The sequence below is a fragment of the Diceros bicornis genome, chromosome 12 (genome assembly GCF_020826845.1).
Source record: "Diceros bicornis minor isolate mBicDic1 chromosome 12, mDicBic1.mat.cur, whole genome shotgun sequence".
Taxonomy (NCBI): Eukaryota; Metazoa; Chordata; class Mammalia; order Perissodactyla; family Rhinocerotidae; genus Diceros; species Diceros bicornis.
In genome coordinates, this window is record NC_080751.1 from 55,893,719 (window position 1) to 55,914,000 (window position 20,282).

The 20,282-nt window shown below is 45.1% G+C and overlaps 1 protein-coding gene across 2 annotated transcripts in view; it reads right to left on the reverse strand.

The window, feature by feature from the left end:
• DPYSL5 (dihydropyrimidinase like 5) overlaps positions 1-20,282 on the reverse strand; it is a 93,238-nt gene that overhangs the window by 31,202 nt on the left and 41,754 nt on the right. For both annotated transcript variants that reach the window (XM_058551613.1, XM_058551614.1), the window contains exon 2: positions 17,919-18,183. In XM_058551613.1, the coding sequence (XP_058407596.1) occupies positions 17,919-18,179 (261 nt within the window). In that variant the 5' untranslated portion in view covers positions 18,180-18,183. The remainder of the gene's footprint in view (positions 1-17,918; positions 18,184-20,282) is intronic.

A 20,282-nucleotide genomic window follows, 5' to 3' on the forward strand; every position in this document is an offset into this window, starting at 1 on the left:
CTCTTGCTCTGATAATTCCTTTCCAAGCTGCTCGAATGCTGACCACTGCCCCATACTCCTTTGGAGTCTCCCCAAGACCTGTTATCAAATGCTCCTTTTCTCTGAAAAACAAACAAACAAAACAACACAAAAAACCCCAGCTTTTCTCCAGGGCATCCAAGTGATGTGTGATCAAGTTCCCTGGGGCCACCCTCTCTGTCCCTCTGGGTATAAATGGCTCTCAAGCCTTTTCTGGAGCCATAATTGGCAGCCTCTTGAGCTCATCCTGCAGCTGACTGGTTTTATCTAAATTGCACATTTATAATTAATTGCTCCTAAACTTCCTTTTACTTTTCACTCCTACCTTCTGGGTCTGCAGCCTCTACTACATCAGCTAGGGCATGGTCCCACTTCCTGACCATGCAATGCTCTCATTCTAAGCATTACCACATCTAAAACTCACACTTCACTCTTTAAACTTTCTACAGAGGAATCAGGCAAAATTCAATCCACAATATACTTTGGGAAAAGGACATTTTCCCACACTTAATCTGCCTGCCATCTAAAGGCGTATTAATGCTATATTTAGAGGCAAAATAGTACAGTGACAAGAATCAGATTTTAAGGCAGGCAGATCCAGGTTTAAATCCCAGCTCTGGTCACTCGTTAGTTGTAAGAACTTGGGCAAGTTATTTAATCTCTTTGGGCTCCATTTCCTCATTTGTAAAATGAGGATAATGACATATATCTCATGGGGTGACTAGGATAATTAAATGAGATAATGCATATAAAGCACCTAGCACAGTGCCTGCACACAGTAGGAGCACATAAATGGTAGAGATGATCGACAATAAGCATATTTGTAGGTAGCACTAATGCACACACTATGTGCCCTCTATTATGTATACCAGATGCTCCAGAAGAAGCAAGAAACTTAAGTACCTTAAGTGGTTAGAGTGTGGTTGGCAAACAGGACAAGAAAAAAGTTCACTTTTAATAGAAATGACTTCCAAATAATAGGAGAGAACAAGGCATCACAAGGAATATCATAAAATTCCTCAATGATGATGGCAGCAGCAAGTGCAAAAGAAGACCAGAGGAAGGGAGGACGCGTTAGGATGGGCAGGCTGAGAGCTAGAGGGTGGGCATAATGACACTCCGGGGTAGGAAGTGGTGTGGGCAAAGTCGGGGCACAGCTGGAGGAGAGAAAAGAAACCTGTTTGGTTTTGGCCAAGGCAGGTCTGAATAGGACCAAACGATGAGGACCTTGATGAACCTGGATTCGCTCCAGTCAGCGAAGTTTAGCAACTTGTGTGTTGTGGAGGTGGTGGTAATGGGGAGGCTTAGGGAGTGTGGGGTCTAGGAGCACATTTGCAGGAGGACTCTGGCCACACTCCCGGCCTTGAACACGTCTGTATTCACAGCAGGCTTCTAGACAGAGGAAGAACACGAAAATCAGACTTCAGAACATTAGTCTGGCTGTGGAGTGTGAGCAGCTGCAGTGCTGAGACGATGGACCTGAACTGGGGACACATGTGAAACCTGTTTCTCGGAAGCAGCAGCAGCTAGGGTTTGATGACAGAAGAGGAGGTGATGTAAATAATGCGGGAGGTTTTATGCTTGTGTGGCTGAAAAAATAGTATAAGGAAGGGGAACGACCAAATTTAGGAGGGAAGGGAGTTTCCAGACATCTTAAGATAGAGCTGATTAAGGGGCATTCAAGTGGAGATAAAAACCACGAATTATAACTAACCTGCGTTAAGCATGTATTCTGTGCCTGTTTAGTTCTCACAATAGCCCCGGGAAATAGGTGCATTTTATCCCCATTATTCTCACGAGGAAACTGAGGTTGGTTGATATTCATATCTGTTAGGCTGGGAGAGACACCTCTTGCCATCCATTCAGGAGGTGGATGGATAAAGGAGATGATCAGAGGTGATGACATGGAGGAGAGCTAAGGGTTCGCAGGCCCTTGGTCCCAGACTTCTTAGCAAAACAGGAAATGAAGCCAAAATCCCAGAGGAAAGGTTTTGGGAAAATTAGGAGTGTTGGTCTGAGCCAACATGAGATTTAAGAAAATCGTCAGGGAGATGCACTGCACAATCAATGAGAGAGGGCTGAAATTAACACGCTGTTGTAAAGGGCCAGTTCCATGAAGCCAGGAGCAGGGGCAGAGAAAGCAGGCTGGGAGAGCTGAGGGAGTGGGAGCCCGGGGGGGTCAGGGATGGCTGACAAAGGGGTCCTGGCAGAGGCCCAGCACAGCCAAAAACTGGGGAGGGGTCCCAGGGCAGGCCCAGAGGTTGGCTGGGGCTTAGAATGACATTTGCCCTTTTATGTTTGTCAGAAATGCAGTTCAATTCTCTGATGGTGTGTGGAGGCAGGATGCTCTAGTGGGAGAAGCCTGAACTCTGGAGCCTGGCAGACGTGGATCTGAGTCTGGCTGTATCACGGAGGAGTCCTGTGGTCTTGGGCAAATGAGCTCTGGCTTCGGAGGATGGGGGTGCCATTCCCGGAAGGACGGCTCCCTGGGAGAGAAGCGGGGTTGTGGTGGATGTGTTGAGTTTGGGGGGGATGTGTTGAGTTTGGGGAAGGTGCAGAGAGGTGTCTAGGCTGTAGCTATAAATGTGCGAGTCATGGGTAACAGACCACCTGGGGAAAGAAGGTGGGTCAGAGGAGAAGGCAATCTGGGATAGGACTCTGAGAGACAGCCACATAGGAGAGGATTAAGACAAAGACAAGACCAAGAAGGAGAGTGGGAAGGATAGCCAAGAGGTAGGAGGAAGACCGGGCTGGCATGGGGTTATGGAGGCCAAGCAAACCCTCCTACCAAGGCAAGAAACTCACTGGCTCACTGGCTTCAAGAAGAGGTGAGCTGCCCTAGAGGTTAAGATGCCCTCCCGGGAGACCCGAGCACCCCCTCCCCAGAGATGAACAGACCAGGGTGGCTTTTGGGTCTCAGGGACAGTGAACACACCTGCCCAAGAAGCCCTGATTTAAGCTTGCCTGGCTCCTGCTCAACAGGTAGGCTCTGGGCACTGCTGAGAAGTGAGAGAAAGGTCTGAGATTTGGTGTGAAATCCCCATCTCCCCTCCTCCCTCTAGCCTCATCAATAAAGAACAGGCCTGACTGCCATGCTGCAGGGAGCAGCTGGGTCACGCACAGGTCACAAGGAGGCTGTGCAGGAGCTCCTGCCCCTCTTCCCTTCTGTCACAAATTCCTAAATACAAAGGGAGCTGCTCTCTCCAGGGAAAGGTTAATTTCAGAGGACCCCACAGGGGAAAATGGTTCCTAGACTCCGGGATTCTCACTCCTGGAGGGGCCCAAGGCAGCAGGGGAGTCACCCCTACTATAGAAACTTCTGGATGAAACCAGACCCAGAGAGAATCTCCTGGAGAGCTGCAAACCAGCCCAAGGACCTGGTCCCTTTCTCCCTCAATGCGCGAAATGCTCCAGGAGTGGGTCATCTGAATAGCAAAGTACTTCCCTCAACTAATCTTCACAACCATCACGTGTGACAGACGTTTTCATCATCTCAGTTTTTTAGAGATGAGCCAAGACTGGGATCTAGGTATTTTTACTCCAAATCCCATACTCTTCTGTAATGCTGAGACCAGATCTGATACCGCTGAAATAGTAACTAAGCACAGCACCTCATAGCCTGGGGCAATCCCACCCCAGCTTCAGGATCTCCCAGAGGGTATACTTAAAATAGACAACTGATAAGGACGTATATACATCAGCCCTAACATTTTCTCACTTTGGAACTAGGGATATGTGAATACTGCCTGGTAGGAGAAATGTAAAAGTATGCATGGTTTTTATTGTGACATGATTCACATCACTGTGGTTAAGACATTTCCTTTAAACCCTAGAATGAACTCTGTTAATTCCCAGACATGGCAGACTAGCATGTCCTGGGAACACAGAAGCAGTCTGCTAGCAAAAAGTGACACCACTCTCACTGAAGCTGTTGGACCTCTGTGGCAATTAGCTCCTGGGCTGAACTCACTCTCAGGAGAGAAATTAACATTTACTGATGGCCTACTAAGTGCAGTGTTCTTAACATTTATTATCTTATTTGATTGTCAAAAAGACTCTGCAATTGAAAGCAAGGACTCAAACAGACATTTGTATACCCATGTTCGTAGCAGCATTATTCATAATAGCAAAAGGTGGAAGCAACCCAGGTGTCCATCAACGGATGAATGGATACACAAAATGTGGTATCAACATATAATGCATATTATCCAGCCTTAAAAAGGAAGGAAATTCTGATATACGCTACAACATGGCTGAACCTTGAGGACATTATGCTAAGGGAAATAAGCTAGTCGCAAATGGACAAATACTGTATTACTCCACTATGTTAGGTACCTAGAATCAAATTCATACAGACAGAAAGTGGAATGGTGGTTGCCAGGGGCTGAGGGAATGGGAGAATGGAGAAATTAGTATTCAATGGGTACGGAGTTTCAGTGGGGGAAGATGAAAAAGTTCTGGAGATGGATTATTGTGGTGACAACATTGTGTATGTACTTAATGTCACTGAATTGTACATCTAAAATGGTTAAAATGGTAAATTTTATGATATATATATTTTATCACAAGAAAAAAATTTTAAAAATGTGATTCTGTAGGGTAGAAGTTACTCTTCTCATTTTATAGATAAGGAAACTGGGGCCCAGAGGAAATCACACAGCCAGACTGAATGAGGGTCCATCTCTAGAGCCCCCAGGTTTCCCCTACATTATGCAGCCCCGTCTAGAGTTCAGGACAGCCCTGGCCTGACTGAGGGGCTCCCTGGCTCCAAGATTCCTCTGTCAAAGGATGGAGAAAAGACCAAGTGAAACTGGACCTAACTGCGGTTTAGAAACAGGGGAGAAGGTGTGGCCTGGGCTTGAATTACAGGGCGAAAACTGAGAATTGTGCCAACATCTAAAACTATGAAATGAGGAGCTCCAGGCTTCTCTCTAATCCAGAATGATTATCTTCACAGCTGAGCATCCAATTTAAATTCATTGTGTTTAATACAAAGCCGCAGTACAGAGCAGGCTGTCTCCCAACACGCAGTTACCATGGAAACTGGAGATGATCCTCAAAGGGAGTTATGTGGCAGAGAGAACATGGCTGCCAGCTTCTGAGAAGCCAAGGGGCCTGGGGAAACCATGCTAAAATAGAGCTGCACAGAGGGGCCCTTTGTCACCCTCTTCCTTAGCAAAGCCCCTTCTAATGGCACAGTGGGAAAGTTTACAGGCAAGCAGACCACAACCACCTTTATTAAAAGTCCCGGCCGCCCAGAGGTGCCAGAGCTGAGGGATTTATCAAAAATCCAGAAATAAACCACATGTGACCCCACTTGCTCTCCTTCCCTCGTCTATTCCCATGTTGGCGAGTCCTCATTTTGGTCCCAAAGCTAAGTGATAACAGTGCCATCACACTGCTGGGGGAGGCTGCCCTGAGGCCTCCCCAGATCCGTGGCATGGAGGAATGGGGCTGGAGTCAAGGCTGGGAGGCAGGCAGACCTGCTCCTGCACTCAGTAGCTTGGCAAGTTATTTCACCTGAGACTCAGCTTCCCCACCTAAAAAGAAGGACAATAAGGCCTGCCTGAGAGGGCTTTAGAGACCAAAATAAGCATATAATGGATATAGAAGTGCTCTGACAAGCAAGCCTGTTGTCCAGGCCTGAGAGGTCAGTGCACCCCTACTGTTGGGGGCAGGGGTGGAAGCTCAACTGCGGGTCCTGTAGAGAGCCATGCACTGCCAGGTGCCACCTGGGCATCCGGGATCCCGGAGCCCATCAGAGGCTCAGCATGCTCCATTCTGAACACTGTATTTTCCACACAACAGGAAAAATATACTCTTTGATGGGCCAGGAAGTCTAGGCCTTAGAGATTTGGAGCCAGACTGCCCTCCCAAACAGGAGTCCTACAGTGTCTTTAGCCTGGCCAAGTGAGTGCCAGGGCACCAAACCAGAAAAGAGAAGCTACAGCCCAGGCCTGGTGGTAACAAAGGATACCACAAAGAACGGAAATCTGACAGAGGGAAAGGGAGAGGATGGCAATGGCTCAGTGGTTAGAATTTCAGTCTATGCAAGTTTTATCCTAATCTAGTTTACTCAGAACTCCCTGGCCTACCCCTATTCTCCACTAACTCTAAATGTAAGGCAAAGAGGGAGCAGAATGAACCTTCCTCATGACGCCACCATAATTTACTGTGCATTAAGATATGGATCACATGAACACAAGATATCGACATCAATATGTAGCCCAGCATGATGGAGGATGACATCCTCATGGATCTCATCTGAATCTCCAACACCAAATAAAGTTCCTTTTAACACACACACACACACACACACACACCATAAGTTTTTTCCCCTTCAAATAACTTGAGAAAATTTTAAAGAAAATTCTTAACTTTTAGCTAACAGAAAGGGACCATGCTAAGGGCTGAGAGTGTTTATCAAGTGCTCGGTTAATGCACTCAGTCTACAAGTGCATTCTCTCAAGTTTTTGGCTTACAGCCTGCACTAAAAAGTTTGCTTCCAAGGACATAGAATAGCCAAAACAACTTTGAAAAAGAACAAAGTTGGAGGACTTACATTATCTGCTGTCAAGTCTTATTGTAAAGCTATGATAATTAAGACAGTGCGGTATTGGTGTAAAGACAGACAAATAGAAGAAAAGAACAAAAAAGAAAGTCCAGAAATAGACCCATACATACATGGTCATCTGATTTCTGACAAGGGATCATCTTTTGAACAAATGGTGCTGGAACAATTGGATAGCCATATGCAAAAAAACTGAACCTCAACCCTTACCATATACCATATATAAAAACTAACTTAAAATGGATCATAGACCTAAATGTTAGAGCTAAGATTATAAAACTTCTAAAAGAAAACATAGGTGAAAAGCTTAGTGACTTTGGATTTTACAAAAATTTCTTGATTACAACACAAAAAATGAGCTATAAAAGAAAAAAATCAGGGCCAGCCCCGTGGCTTGGTGGTTAAGTGTGTGCGCTCCGCTGCTGGCGGCCCGGGTTCAGATCCCGGGCGCGCACCGACGCACCGCTTCTCCGGCCATGCTGAGGCCGCGTCCCACATGCAGCAACTAGAAGGATGTGCAGCTATGACATGCGACTATCTACTGGGGCTTTGGGGGAAAAAAAATAAATAAAAAATAAAATTAAAAAAATAAATAAATAAAATTAAAAAGAAAAAAATCAATAAATTGGACTTCACAATTAAAAATTTTTGCTCTTCAAAAGACACTGTTAAGAAAATGAAGAGGTAAGTCATAGACTGGGAGAAAATATTTGCAAAACATGTACCCAAAAAATGACTTATAACTAGAATATATAAACAACTCTGACAACCCAATAAAAGGAAGACTAACAACTCAATTAAAACATGGGCAAAAACGTGAACACTTCACCAAAGATATACAGAGGGCAAATAAGCACATGTAAAGATATTCAACATAAGCCATTAGGGAAATGCAAATTAAAACCACAATGAGATACCACTACACATCTGTCAGAATGGCTAAAATTAAAAAGACTGACCATAACAAGTGATGGCAAAGATGTGGAGCCTGGAAGGAATACAAAATGTTACAACCACTTTGGAAACCAGTGTGGCAATTTCTTAAAAAGCTAAACATACACCTACCATGTGACCCAGGCATTCCACTTCTAGGTAATTACACGAGAGAAATGGAAGCATATGTCCACACCAACACTTACAAACAAATGTTCATAGCAGCCTTATCTGTTAACAGCCAGAAACTTAATAATGCTGAGTGAAAGAAACCAGATCGAAAAAAGAATCCATATTGTATATTATTCCATTTATATAAAAATGTGAGAAAATGCAAACTCATCTATAGTGACAGAAAACAGATGGGTGGTTACCCGGGGCTGGGAAGGATTACAAGGGACACAAAGAAAATTTTGGGAGTGATGGATATGTTTATTACATTAATGGTGATGGCTTTACATGTATACACGTGTCAAAACGTATCAAACTATACGCTTTCAAAATGCACAGCTTATCGTATGTCAATTATACCTTAATCAAGTTGTTGAAAAAAAAAGTGACACATAGATTAAAAATAAAGGTGGCTTCCTAGGTTACCGAATCATAACCTTCTTCATTCTATACATACTCTTCCCAAGAATAGAGTTGACTAACATATATTAAGTTTAATTTTATTTTTAAATATTAATTGAGAATACTGTGGAGAATTTAAATCTAAACAGGAAAGTAATTTATGGATTAGGGGTTGGATTCATTAATGTTTAATGGTACTTCCGGTTCTAAAATAGTGTGTGTGAATCAGTGTGTATGTGAGAGTGAGTGTGAGAATGTGAAAGTGTGTGAATGTGTGTGTAGTATAAGAGAGAAACATTGATTAGTGAGGAAGTTCTTACTATAGTTGGCCCATAGTTTTATCTTCATATTGTCACTAATTAAGGATCATTATAGCTCCTTATTTTTTTTTTTGAATTTTTATTTATTTATTTATTTTCCCCCAAAGCCCCAGTAGGTAGTTGTACATCATAGTTTAACATCCTTCTAGTTGCTGTACGTGGGACGCGGCCTCAGCATGGCGGGAGAAGCGGTGCGTTCGTTGGTGCGCGCCTGGGATCCGAACCCGGGCCGCCAGCAGCGGAGCGCGTGCACTTAACCGCTAAGACACGGGGCCGGCCCTATAGCTCCTTATTTTTAATTAACAAGAAATAAAAAAAGATCAGAAGGAGAGAAAAACATGGTTGGCTGCAGTGATAACTTGAGGGAACAATGAGGCTGAAACCCCCAAGGGGAAAAGATATGGCGCCTACACGCATTTCTACCTGTTAACGAACCATTCTGAGACATGGCCCTTACACAGGAATACGGCACCTTCAGATCAGAGGCAACTTCAGCATGGTTTGGGAGACGAGACAATTTCAATTGAGATTTTTGAAGCTTTACATGAGGCTATATTCAAATATTTCTTGAAATATTAAAAAATATGCAGACTTTAAGAAAAAATACATCATTCATGTACTGTATGTATCACTGAAGTATACATACAGTACATGTTATTTTTTCTTCCTTTTTTTTTTTTCAAACCCCACAGGACGAGAGTATAAAAGCAGAACTTCTTGTGCGAGGTATGAAAGGTTTCTAAGATGCTTGGGCTCAGTCACAGAGGGTGCGTTTATTCTTGAACCAAAGGTTTTAAAATGCAATAATCTCTCTGCAGAGATAAATTCTTTGCAAACACTTTTTATTCTAGGAATTGAGGAGCTGTTTGGTCACCATAGGAGATTTTTTCCAATACGAGATATAAAAATTTATAAGAAGTGATAGATCTCTCTTACATTTGTTCTGAGAAGGGTCAACCTGGCCTACATTGTGGCCTGCCAATTAAAGTAGACGTAGAAGGAAGGTTGCCAGCAAGGTTTTGTTACGCAAGATAACTGATTTGAAGTAGGACATCTTTAAACAGCTCCTGAAGCCTGCAGAGTTTATGACTGGCTATTTCTGCTTTTAAGAGAAAGAGAGCAGAGAGAAAATTTTCTAGAATTCATCAACATTACTGTTAGACTCCATTTGAAATCTAAAATACACAGTCAACCTGAACAGTAGAAATAGAATCCAATTTTTTAGTTCCTATTCGATGCCTAACAGTTTAATACGTATGCTCACAAGGAAACTTACAAATGGATTTTCCAGGGATCAATCCTTGATCGGCATGATCTATTTATTTATTTAACAAATGCTCACATAGTGCTTAGTAAGCACCAAGTACTATTTTAAGTTTTTTACAAATAGTAACTCAATTAACACATATAAAGTACTATTATAATCTCCATTTTCCCGAGAAGGAAATTGAGAGACAGAGATAGATTAACTTGCCCAAATCACACAGCTAGTAAATGTGCAGCTGAAATTCAAACTCGGGCAGTCTACTCTGGTCTGTGCTCATAACTACCACGCTATGCTGACATTTATCTACTTCTTGAACATCTACTATATGTTTAAAGCTATGTGAGTCTCTGGTGAGTCACGAGTTAAATATAAAGGTGGTCTCTGCGCCTCAGCGTAAATGTGGTCTCTGCGCCTCAGCGTCTTCAATCTTGCTGAGAGACAAATTATTTCAGTTAGGGATTCTGGAGCTGAATTGGCTGGAAGAAGGATGCAACACGAGCTTGGTAGGTCTTGGAGTGTTCTGTGGAGGGGTGGGAAAGGATGGCAGGAGAGAGCATGGGACGTTCCTAGGGGAGGGGGCTGAGAAAACCACCTTCCTGATGGATGGGCACATGTTGGAAACGAGGATTGGATGGAGAGGGCATGGTCGGATGGGGAGCTGCCCAGGGTGAAGATCTAGAAACCCAAACTTGGTATCTTATCTCTAGACAACAGGGAGCTGTTCCAGGTCCTTAAGCAGGAACTTGACACGAGGCACAGAGAGCTGTGAAGGGTGGCCAAGGTGATTTTTGATTTAAAAAATGTAAATGTGGAGTCTTAAAAAGGTTTAAGTCAGTTAAGGAAAATTGGTGGAATGGAGATGTATAGGGCAGAATGACCATAGGATGGCCATGTTTTTGCATGTGACCCCCTACAGTCAGCAGATGACTCCCAGTGAACCACAGCTGTCAACCCCCTCCTGTTGAGTGTGGCAGGGACCCTGTGAATAAGATGGGATACCAAATCCATGCTTAGGTTATAGTATATGGCATTGTTGACTTTAAGGAAGAGAGATTATCTCAGTGGGCCTGAGCTAATCGGGTGAGCTCTTAAAGGGATGGGGTTCCTTCCGGCAAATGAGATTCTAAGTCAGAGAGATTTGAAGCACAAGGGACGCAAAGGGAAAGAGTCTCTGTTGCTGACTTTGAGGATGGAGGGGGGCACATGGCAAGGAATGCTGACAGCCTTTAGGAACTGAGATGGGCCCTCAGCTGATAGCCAGCTAGGAATTGGGGACCTCAGGCCTCAAGTTGCAAGAAACTGAATTCTACCACAACCACGTGAGCTTGGCAGAGGACTCTGAGCTGCAGATGAGAATGCAGCCCAGCTGACACCTTGGTTGTATCCTTGTGAGACCCTGAGCAGAGAACCCCGTCACACCATGCCCAGACTTCTGACCTGCAGACTCGTGAGCTAATAGATGGGTATTGTTTTAAATTGCTGAATTCGTGGTAATTTGTTATGAAGCAGTAGAAAACTAATACACCCCCTGCAAGGGTACTAGGTATCATCGGGAGAGGCAGGAGAAGGGATGCCCTCCAGGTGGCTGGGGAAGGGAAGTCACTTCATGAAGCACTCATGGAGATCTTGAGTGTGACTGTGGGTGATTCAGAGAAAAAGAGAGAGGAGGCCAGCTATGCTGATCCCAACCAGCACAGCCAGGCCAGAAGGTGGCAGGCCGGCAGGAAGAATAGGCACAGTGCGACAGTAGCTGGCCTGGGGAAACAAGCCAGAAGTGAGGGTAGATTCCGAGAGAAGGCCTGCCACAGAGCTGGCAAAGCCCAGGGACACAGGCAGCAGGGGCACTAGATGGACAGTTGAACAATTCTATTGCAAAGCCCAAGTGAGTGGATCAAGTAGCCAAGAGACTGGAAGACGCAGCCAAGGCCAGGCCTAGGGTGGAAGCGGGGAGTCACAGCCTGGGGACTAACACTTATCGTATGCATATGCTGTGCCAGGCACTGTGTGAAGTGCTTTTCATGCATCACCTCATTTAATCCTCACAACAGCCATTTGCAAATGGTAAAAACTGTCAGCCCTAAGGCAGTGACATCAATGCTATTCCTCCAGGATGAGAGGTGTTTTATAAAGCTGCCATCTCGGGGAGGCAGAGAACTCACTCTACTGTCTGCCTGATGCGTGTCAGCTCTGTGATGCCTTCGTCTGGTCCAGGCAAGTTTAGAACTATAGACTGTCAAGGAAACTATTTGCATGCAGCCCACCGAGAGGTCACAGGCTGCCTGAAATGGGTGAACGTCCAGCTCTGGGGTTTCAGGAGTCCCTGAGTGATGTGGTGAAAAGGGCCTCAGACTGAGAAACTTGCATTCTGGTCCAACTACCTCTGGCACTTGGGGCAACTCATTCATCCGCCTATCAATGGGAGGGTGGGACTAGATATCTAAGGTCCCTTCCAGCTTTTTACAGGAATGAAGACATAAGTGAAGTTGGGAACATCAATGAATAAGCAAGACCGTAGAAGTCTGGATCCCAACAAGCAAGAAGCGTTATTGCAGAGCTAAAAGACTGGAAAAACATTTCGGCCAGAATTAAACAGAAGCAGGAAACTGGAGTCTAGAAAAAAGAAGAAAGGCAGTGAACATTATTTAAAGGTTTAATTCCAAAAGAGCAAATTTCAAAGGCAAAGTAGCAAAAACAGTCTGCCCAATGGATAAAGGGGCTCCTTCGTAGGGATGTTGGCAGGCTGGACATCAAAGGGAATTTATTTATGTTGTAGCCTGTCGTACCTCAGTACTCTGCCAGAGAGGGTCCAGTACTCTGCAGTGGGAGATGGGGAGGGAGGGTCAAGATCTCCACTAGGGGCAGGATGTGGCAGGCTATCCTAGCCTCTACCATTGAACATTCCCTAGGCTGATCCCGTCCTGGCCAAGCACTCTCCTGGTCAGGATCTGGCTTCCCTTGTAGGTTGACTGGCTGATGCTGATTCTGAGTTAGTGGGAGGCTGTCTCTGTGGCCAGATGGCCCTGGCACAGACAAGAGGGAGTCTCTGGGCCCTCAAAGAAGAGGGACAGACCACCCGGACTTCCATTTGATGACACTTCTACCCTGGCCAACTTCTCAGTCACTGATGATGTCTCTGGGGTTGACAGGAGGGCAGAACACAGGGCCAGGGAAACTTAGCAAGTTCTAGGGCTCTAGGCCCCAGGCTGGAGTTTGGGAGCCCAATGATGGGACCCTGGAATGTAACTAGGAGAGAAGGAAATAAATAGGACTGGCAAGGCAGCCCCAAGCTTTCAAAGCAGATTCAGATGTCAGCCTGGCACATAAGGTGAGGGTCAGGTGGGCAACAGGAGTAACAGCCAGGACACTGTGCCATTCAAAAGAGCCAAAAAGTTCCTTAATAATCTATCTGCCAGTGTGAGACTATCAGGGATGCTTTAAAAATATACTGATGGGGGAAGAGGCAGATCTTGAGACATTGATTTCATTGGGATGCAGCCTGGATGCTGATATCTTTAAAAAATTCCCCAAGTAGCCCTAATGTAATTTGCTTCTACGGGTTGAAAACAATTGACCTAGACAGTGGTTCTTTAGATACTTTTGGAGGAGCAGGGGTGTTGGGGGGCCGTGCAGAAAAGGCTTCAGAAGCTTTTTCCCATTACCCATGGCTGCCCCCACGATCAACATCTTAGTGAAGGGGCGGTTCCTGTAGTTTAAAAAGGCGGACTCTGCTATTCCCACCTGGCCACGGAGAGCCATTAGTGGGATGGAGCTCAAGAGCCGGCATTAACATTCTTTATTATGTAACATTAGATACAAACAAAAGAATAAATATAAGTAAGTTAAGCAGAATGAGAGCCAAAGACCCCATGGCCCCACTGAAATCCTAGACCTTGATAAACACAGTTGGTGTTACTAGTTCTCCCTCCTCCCCTCCTCCCCCGCCTCCCAACAGGAGATAGCCTCCTTCTTCAATGGGGTCTGCATTGTTAACAAGCAGGTGGTCCTGGCATCTCGGGAAACTCGGGTTCTGGGCCTGGGGAGGGCGGGGCATGCAGGTTGGGAGGGTGTGGGGGAGGCGGGGAGGAAGATCAAGTGACAGGCTGTGAGCATGGGATGGAGCCAGGGGAACCAGGCAGAGCCTGCCACAGCCTCTGAAAGCAGGCAAAGCGTTTGTTAAAGAAGTGCTAGAGAAATCCCTTTAGACCCAGTACAATGGAGACCCAGATGCTCTCAGAAAAGCCAGGCTTTCAACCGCTTTGTTTTCCCAGCCCTGGCTGCTGCTGCCAAATTGACAAGCATGCAATAGCTTAGGGGGTGCAGAGTTCAAGGCCCCGCGGGTCCCTCGGCAAAAACAAAAAGATGCAACTTGATCTCTCTTTCTCTCTAGGCTAATCGCTTGGCGAGCTTTTCCTTGGGATTATTATTCCATTATAAACCAGATGCTTAAAGCGAATCAACTGCTACCTTTCTTAGAACGTACAAAGTAGGTCAACGTCGGTCTATCAGGGTGCACAGCCTCTGCAAGAGAGCCACAGGCTGTGTGAATAATTAAATCCACAAGTCTCCGGAGCAGCATGGCAACAGGAGAGCATTTTCTCTCCCAGGAGATTGTCAAGAACTAGAGGAAAGAGGAGGCCAAAGCATACAGCAGTAGGAGCACCAAGGTAGAGGGGAAATCCATGAGTGGAGGGGAGGGGGTACTGGGGCGGGAAGCCAGTTCTTGGGAGGCTGGGAGGCCTGAGGCGGGACTCTGGGCAGGGTCTACTGAAGAGATGGGGGAGGACTGGGTAGGGGCTGCTTATGAAACAGATGCTCAATATGAGGGCCGGGTCACAAGGACTTCAAGGTCCAATCTTTGCTAGGGGATGGATATAACAAAGGGTTGGTTTAGGTGACACCAGCAGCCAGTGTGGCTTGGGGTCTATGGGCCTTTAAACTAGGTCTGACATGGGTCGGGGGGGTGCCTGAGTTAGCTGAAACTTGCAGGAACTGGGAGAACTGGGCCTTTAACCACACAGGGGCTTTTATGTGTTTCCCAGGGGCAGCTGCTTCCATGAATTAAGAAGCTTGGAAAAGATAAGAGTTACCCACCACCTTGCACAAACATGCATGTGCAGAGGTTTCATTGGCTATAAAGAGCTGAAGGCTCCCAGGGGAAAACCCATCACTCCTGGCTAATGAGGCCCGGGCAATGCACAAAATAAGACAAAGAAGGCCAGCCTGCCTCCAAGAAACTGGAAGACAGCGTAGTGACTGCATGGCATCCAGTCCTGGACTAAAGGTCTCCCAAGTGGGGACAGTAACTGGAAAGCTACAATTTTTGGTGTAGGCCTGAGCATACTACAGTATGGACCCCAGCATGGACTCGTGTGGTTATCAGAGCTATGTTGATGGTAAATACTGTGGCTTCTCTTACGTTATTGCTGGGAGTATACATTGTTTCAACTAGTTTGGAAAACGATTTGGTGGTATCTCCTAAAGCTGAACATACATGCACCTCTGACCCATCAATTCCACTCCTAGGAATATGCCCAACAGAAATGTGTGCAAGCATGTTTGCCAAAAGACATGTATGAGAACGTTCACAACAACAGTGTTTGTAATAGTCCCAAACTAGCAGCAACCCAAACGTCCACTGACAGCAGAATGGATAAGTACTATGTGGTATATCACGGAGTGGAATACTATAAAGCAATGAAAGTGAATGAAGTACAACAGGCAACAACATGGATGAATTTCACAAAAATAATGTCGAGCAAAGGGAGCCAACACAAGGGTACATATTGCCTGATTTCATTTATATAAAGTAAACAATCAAAAGCAATCTGTGGCAGGGGCCGGCCCGGTGGAGTAGAAGTTAAGTTCCCACATTCCGCTTCAGCGTTCTGGAGTTTGCTGGTTCGGATCCTGGGCATGGACCTACTCACCACTCATCAAGCCACGCTGAGGCGGCGTCCCACATAGAAGAGCTACAACTCTACAGCTGTGATACACAACTATGGACTGGGTCTTTGGGGAGAAAAAAGAAAAAGGAGGAAGATTGGCAACAGATGTTAGCACACGGCCAATCTTAAAAAAAAAAAAAAATAGTGTAAAACAAACAAAAATCTCATTAAAAAAATAATCTGTGGTGAATATACTAAAAACCATTGACTTCTCCACTTTAAATAGGTGAATTGTATGGTGTATGAATTATATCTCAATTAAGCTGTTATTTTTTAAAAATCTATGGTGTTAGAAGTTAGGATAGTGGCTATACTTGGTGAGCAGTAGTGACTGGGAGGCGGCACAAGGAGGGGCTTCTGGTGCTGGCAATGTTTGGTTTCTTGATTTGGGTGCTGGTCAAAAGCGTGTGTTCAGCTACGACAATTCTGTACACTTACAATTTATGCACTTCTCACTACGTGTGCTATACTTCAATAAAAATAACCAAAAAACCCCACAAACAAAACAGGCCTGGCCTGGCCTGGCTCAGGTGCATGGGGATGGTGAACTGGATATGCTCAGTCAATTCAGAAAGGTCTGGACTGCCACTAGGGTACCCTGCAAGAGGACCCTGCAAGAGTTTATGAGGATGGGGCTCCCCATTTCATCAGAGAAGCATCACCCGTGGGGCTCAGGGGAATTCTCAGAAGAGAAAGTGGGGGGGGTTCACCTACTGTCTCTCTTCCATGGGCTGGGCTAGAGTGGGCAGGTGTGGCCCCAGGTGCCAGAGTATTAGGCCTGGGAGCATCCTTGCCTCAGCACAGGCTGGGCCATGGCTACTGTGACTCTAGCTCAGCCTTCCAGAGGTCTGGTCTGCTGCTCCTGGATTGGGAAGTGGGCATATCCTCAGGGAAACCTTAAGGGCCATCTGCCTGAGGTGGGCTGGCCCATAGAACTGTGACCCTGAAGGCAGCCTCTGCCTGCCCCTGCAGCAGAGCCTGCCCCAGCCAGGGCTTTGGGGAGCCTCATCAGTCACCGCCTGGCAGCAACAGTACTTGAGCCCCCAGGAAGATGGATCCCAGGGGGAGATACCTGAGCGTGGGAGGGGGGCACCCTGAGAACCCAAGGTAGAACAGAGGTGGGATTTTAGGGTACAGGGCCATTGGGAATTTTCAGGCTATGGGCCAAAGCAGGACATAGGACTGCAGCCACTGGGCCAGCAGCTGGTGGATCTCTTTCGCCCAGGGAGCATTAGAGGCCAAGTCCTCTGTAAATCAGACCACACAAGGGGCTGCTGCCAGGGTCAGGGACTTGTGGCCTTTGAGATTCTGATTCAATTCTGCATTTAAAAAAATCTTCACAGGATGCACAGCTGGGTGTAGAGACCCACATGGATAAGCATCATTCACTCATTAATTCAACAAACATTTACTGGGTAGCAACTCTAGTTCCAGGTCAGTGCCAGACTCTGGGAAAGCAGAATAATATTGTCAGGCCTTGCCCTTAATCAGCCCATAGTCTGGTGTCCAGGGAGAGACGGGCATGTGACAGATAATTAAAATGCAGAAGGATGACAGAGGTTCTGGAGCACAGCAGAGGGGTAAAAGAACTCACTTGTGACTCTTGCTAAACTGTAATTTCCTCCTAATTCAATTGTTTCACAGGTCTGAATTTTTGTATTTTGCATTCAGGAACATAGAGTAACTCAGGCCCAGCTCAATGGCTGTTAAATATTGTCCATGACAACTCCCTCTGAAAAGAGGACCCACTGCCACTATTTTTCAAGCTGTTTTTAAAAATAATGAACAAACTAGGAGAGATAATAGAAGATAGCCAGCTATGTCTGTTTCATAATTTCTACTATTAAAATCCTCTAGAAGAGGCGTATCTATTTTTCATCTTCCCTGGGGAATTAATTTAGCTCATCATACATAAAGGAGTCCATCAGATCAACCCCCCACCCCCCACCACACATGTGCACAATAACAAACACTAGCTAATTCTCTTCTTCTTCTAGGTCTGTATTATGTGACATACAAATACAAAAATAAAGTCAGTTCCTGGCCTGGGTACATAGGTAAGTGTAAGATCAGCAAAATAGGCCTAAATACCTCCGTTTCTAAAATCATGGAAATCCATGATATCTAGTCTGGAATTTCCTATTTTAGTGGCCACAGTGGCCCCCTTGAGAGCACCCTCCTCCTTTTGGCAACACAGTGGGAGCATCCTGTCCACACGAGTCTAGTCTGGAGTGGCCCCAGAAACAGAAGAAGCCAACAGGGAAAGCACCTTTAGCAAACAGGAGCATTACCTTGGTCCCGTGGTAGAAGTCGTCCACGCACGTGGCATTCATGAAGGTCTGGTGGAAGTGGGTGCTGGTGTCGATGCCTCCAGGGATCACCAGTTTCCCAGTGGCATCAATCACCTTGGCCCCTCCGGGGATCATGAGCTCACGGCCCACCTGCTGGATGATGCCATTCTCAATGTAGACATCAGCCTCATGGGTGCAGTCATCGTTCACCACCTTGCCTCCCTTGATGAGAATCCGCACGCTGGCTGAATTAGCAAGCATGTTCCTATGGGAGGTGAGAGAAAGGCACCAGTCAAAGTCAAAGTCCCTTTTCACTGTAACCAAGGGCCCATCTCTTCCTATCAGATTCCAAACTCCATGGGCAGAGTAAGTGAGCAGGGATGGGGAGGAAGTTTCTCCACAGCCTGAGGACACTGGTCCTACAGCCAGCTGGGGTCAAAAGCCTCCCACTGATCTCACAGCGGGACTTATTGGGAATCACGACACAGTGGCAGTAAGGGTGAAGCTGGGGCCCAAAGAAACATCAATTTTTACATTCTCAAAATGTTGTTTTTTTTTTTTTAGCAGGAGCTGTGCTCTGAAAAGCCCCCTCTCCCTTTTTATTTTTGGTGAGGAAGATTGTCCCTGAGCTAACATCTGTTGTCAATCTTCCTCTTTTTGCTTGAGCAAGATTGTCCCTGAGCTAACATCTGTGCCAGTCCTCCTCCATTTTGTATGTGGGATGCCGCCACAGCATGGCTCGATGAGTGGCGTAGGTCCATACCTGGGAACCAAACCTGGGAAACCCAGGCCACCAAAGTAGAGCATGTGAACTTAATCACTAGGCCACCAGGCTGGCCCCTGAAGCATTTTTATATCTACTGTCTCATTTTATTCCTGAAACAACCCTAAGAGTGGCATTTTATAGATGAGAAAGCTGAAATTGCCAAGTGAGGAATTTATGGCTACTAAGTGGCTGAGTTGAACCCAGATGTCTTGTATGACCAATGTCCCCACTACACCACATGGTCCTGAAGATATCAGAGGCTCCTGGGGCTTGTCTTCGAGAGCCAAATTCTCCAAGCCTCACAGCTGTTTAATTCATGTCATTCTTCAGATGGATTCTGCTTCAGTTCACCCTCGTGTGTTTGCCTCAAGAAGTCACTACCACACTGAAGCTCCACAGCTGGCTGTACATTAATAAGCTCATCTGAGGAGCTTCTGAAAAGCACCTACATTCAACCCCACCTCCAGAGATTCAGCTTTATTTGGTCCAGATTGGGTCCCCAGGATCAATATTTTTAAAAGCTAGAGAACTCGACCATATGCTTAGAGAAGGATTAATGCCAATCTCTTCCAGAAATTAGAAAAGAAGGAAACCTTCCCAACTCATTTTATGAAGCCAGTATTACCCTGATACCAAAGCCAGACAAAGACAGTACAAAAAAAGAAAACTATAGAGTAATATCCATCATGAATATAGATACAAAAATTCTTAACAAAACACTGGCAAATAGAATTCAGCAATATGTAAAAAGAATTATACATCGTGCAAGTGGGATTTATTCCAGGGACGCCAGGCTGGTTCAATATTTGAAAATCAATCAATGTAATCCACCATATTAATAGGCTAAAGAAGAAAAACCACATAATCATATCAATTGATGCAGAAAAAGCACTTGACAAAATTCAACACCCATTCACGATAAAAATTCTCAGAAAAGTAGGAATAGAAGTTAACCTCCTCTACTTGATAAAGAACATCTACAAAAAACCTAAGCAAAAATCAGACTTAATGATTAAAGATTGAATGCTCTCCCCCTACTATTGGGAACAAGGCAGGAATCTCCACTATTACCACTACTATTCAACAAAGGGCGTTCTAGCCAGCACTATAAGGAAAGAAAACGAAATAAAAGGCATATAGATGAAAAAGGAAAAAATAAAACTGTCTCTATTTGCAGAGTATATGATGATCTATGTAGAAAATCCCAAAGAATCTACAAAAAATCTCTTAGAACAAATAAGTGAGTTCAGCAAGAATGCTAGATACAAGATCAACATACAAAAAGCTATGGATTTTCTATATACTAGCAATGAACATATGTACACACAAAAAAATTACTTAGGTATAAATCTAATAAAACATATACAGGATTTATATGCTAAAAACTACAAAATGCTAATGAAAGAAATCAACAAAGATCTAAATAAGTGGAGAGATATACCACATTCATAGATTGGAAGACTCAACATAGTAAAGGTGTCAATTTTCCCCAAAACGATATACATGTTTAATGCAGTTCCTATCAAAAATAAAATTAAAAATCTTTTGTAGACAGAGGCAAGATTATTTTCAAAATTTATGTGGAATGGCAAAGGAAG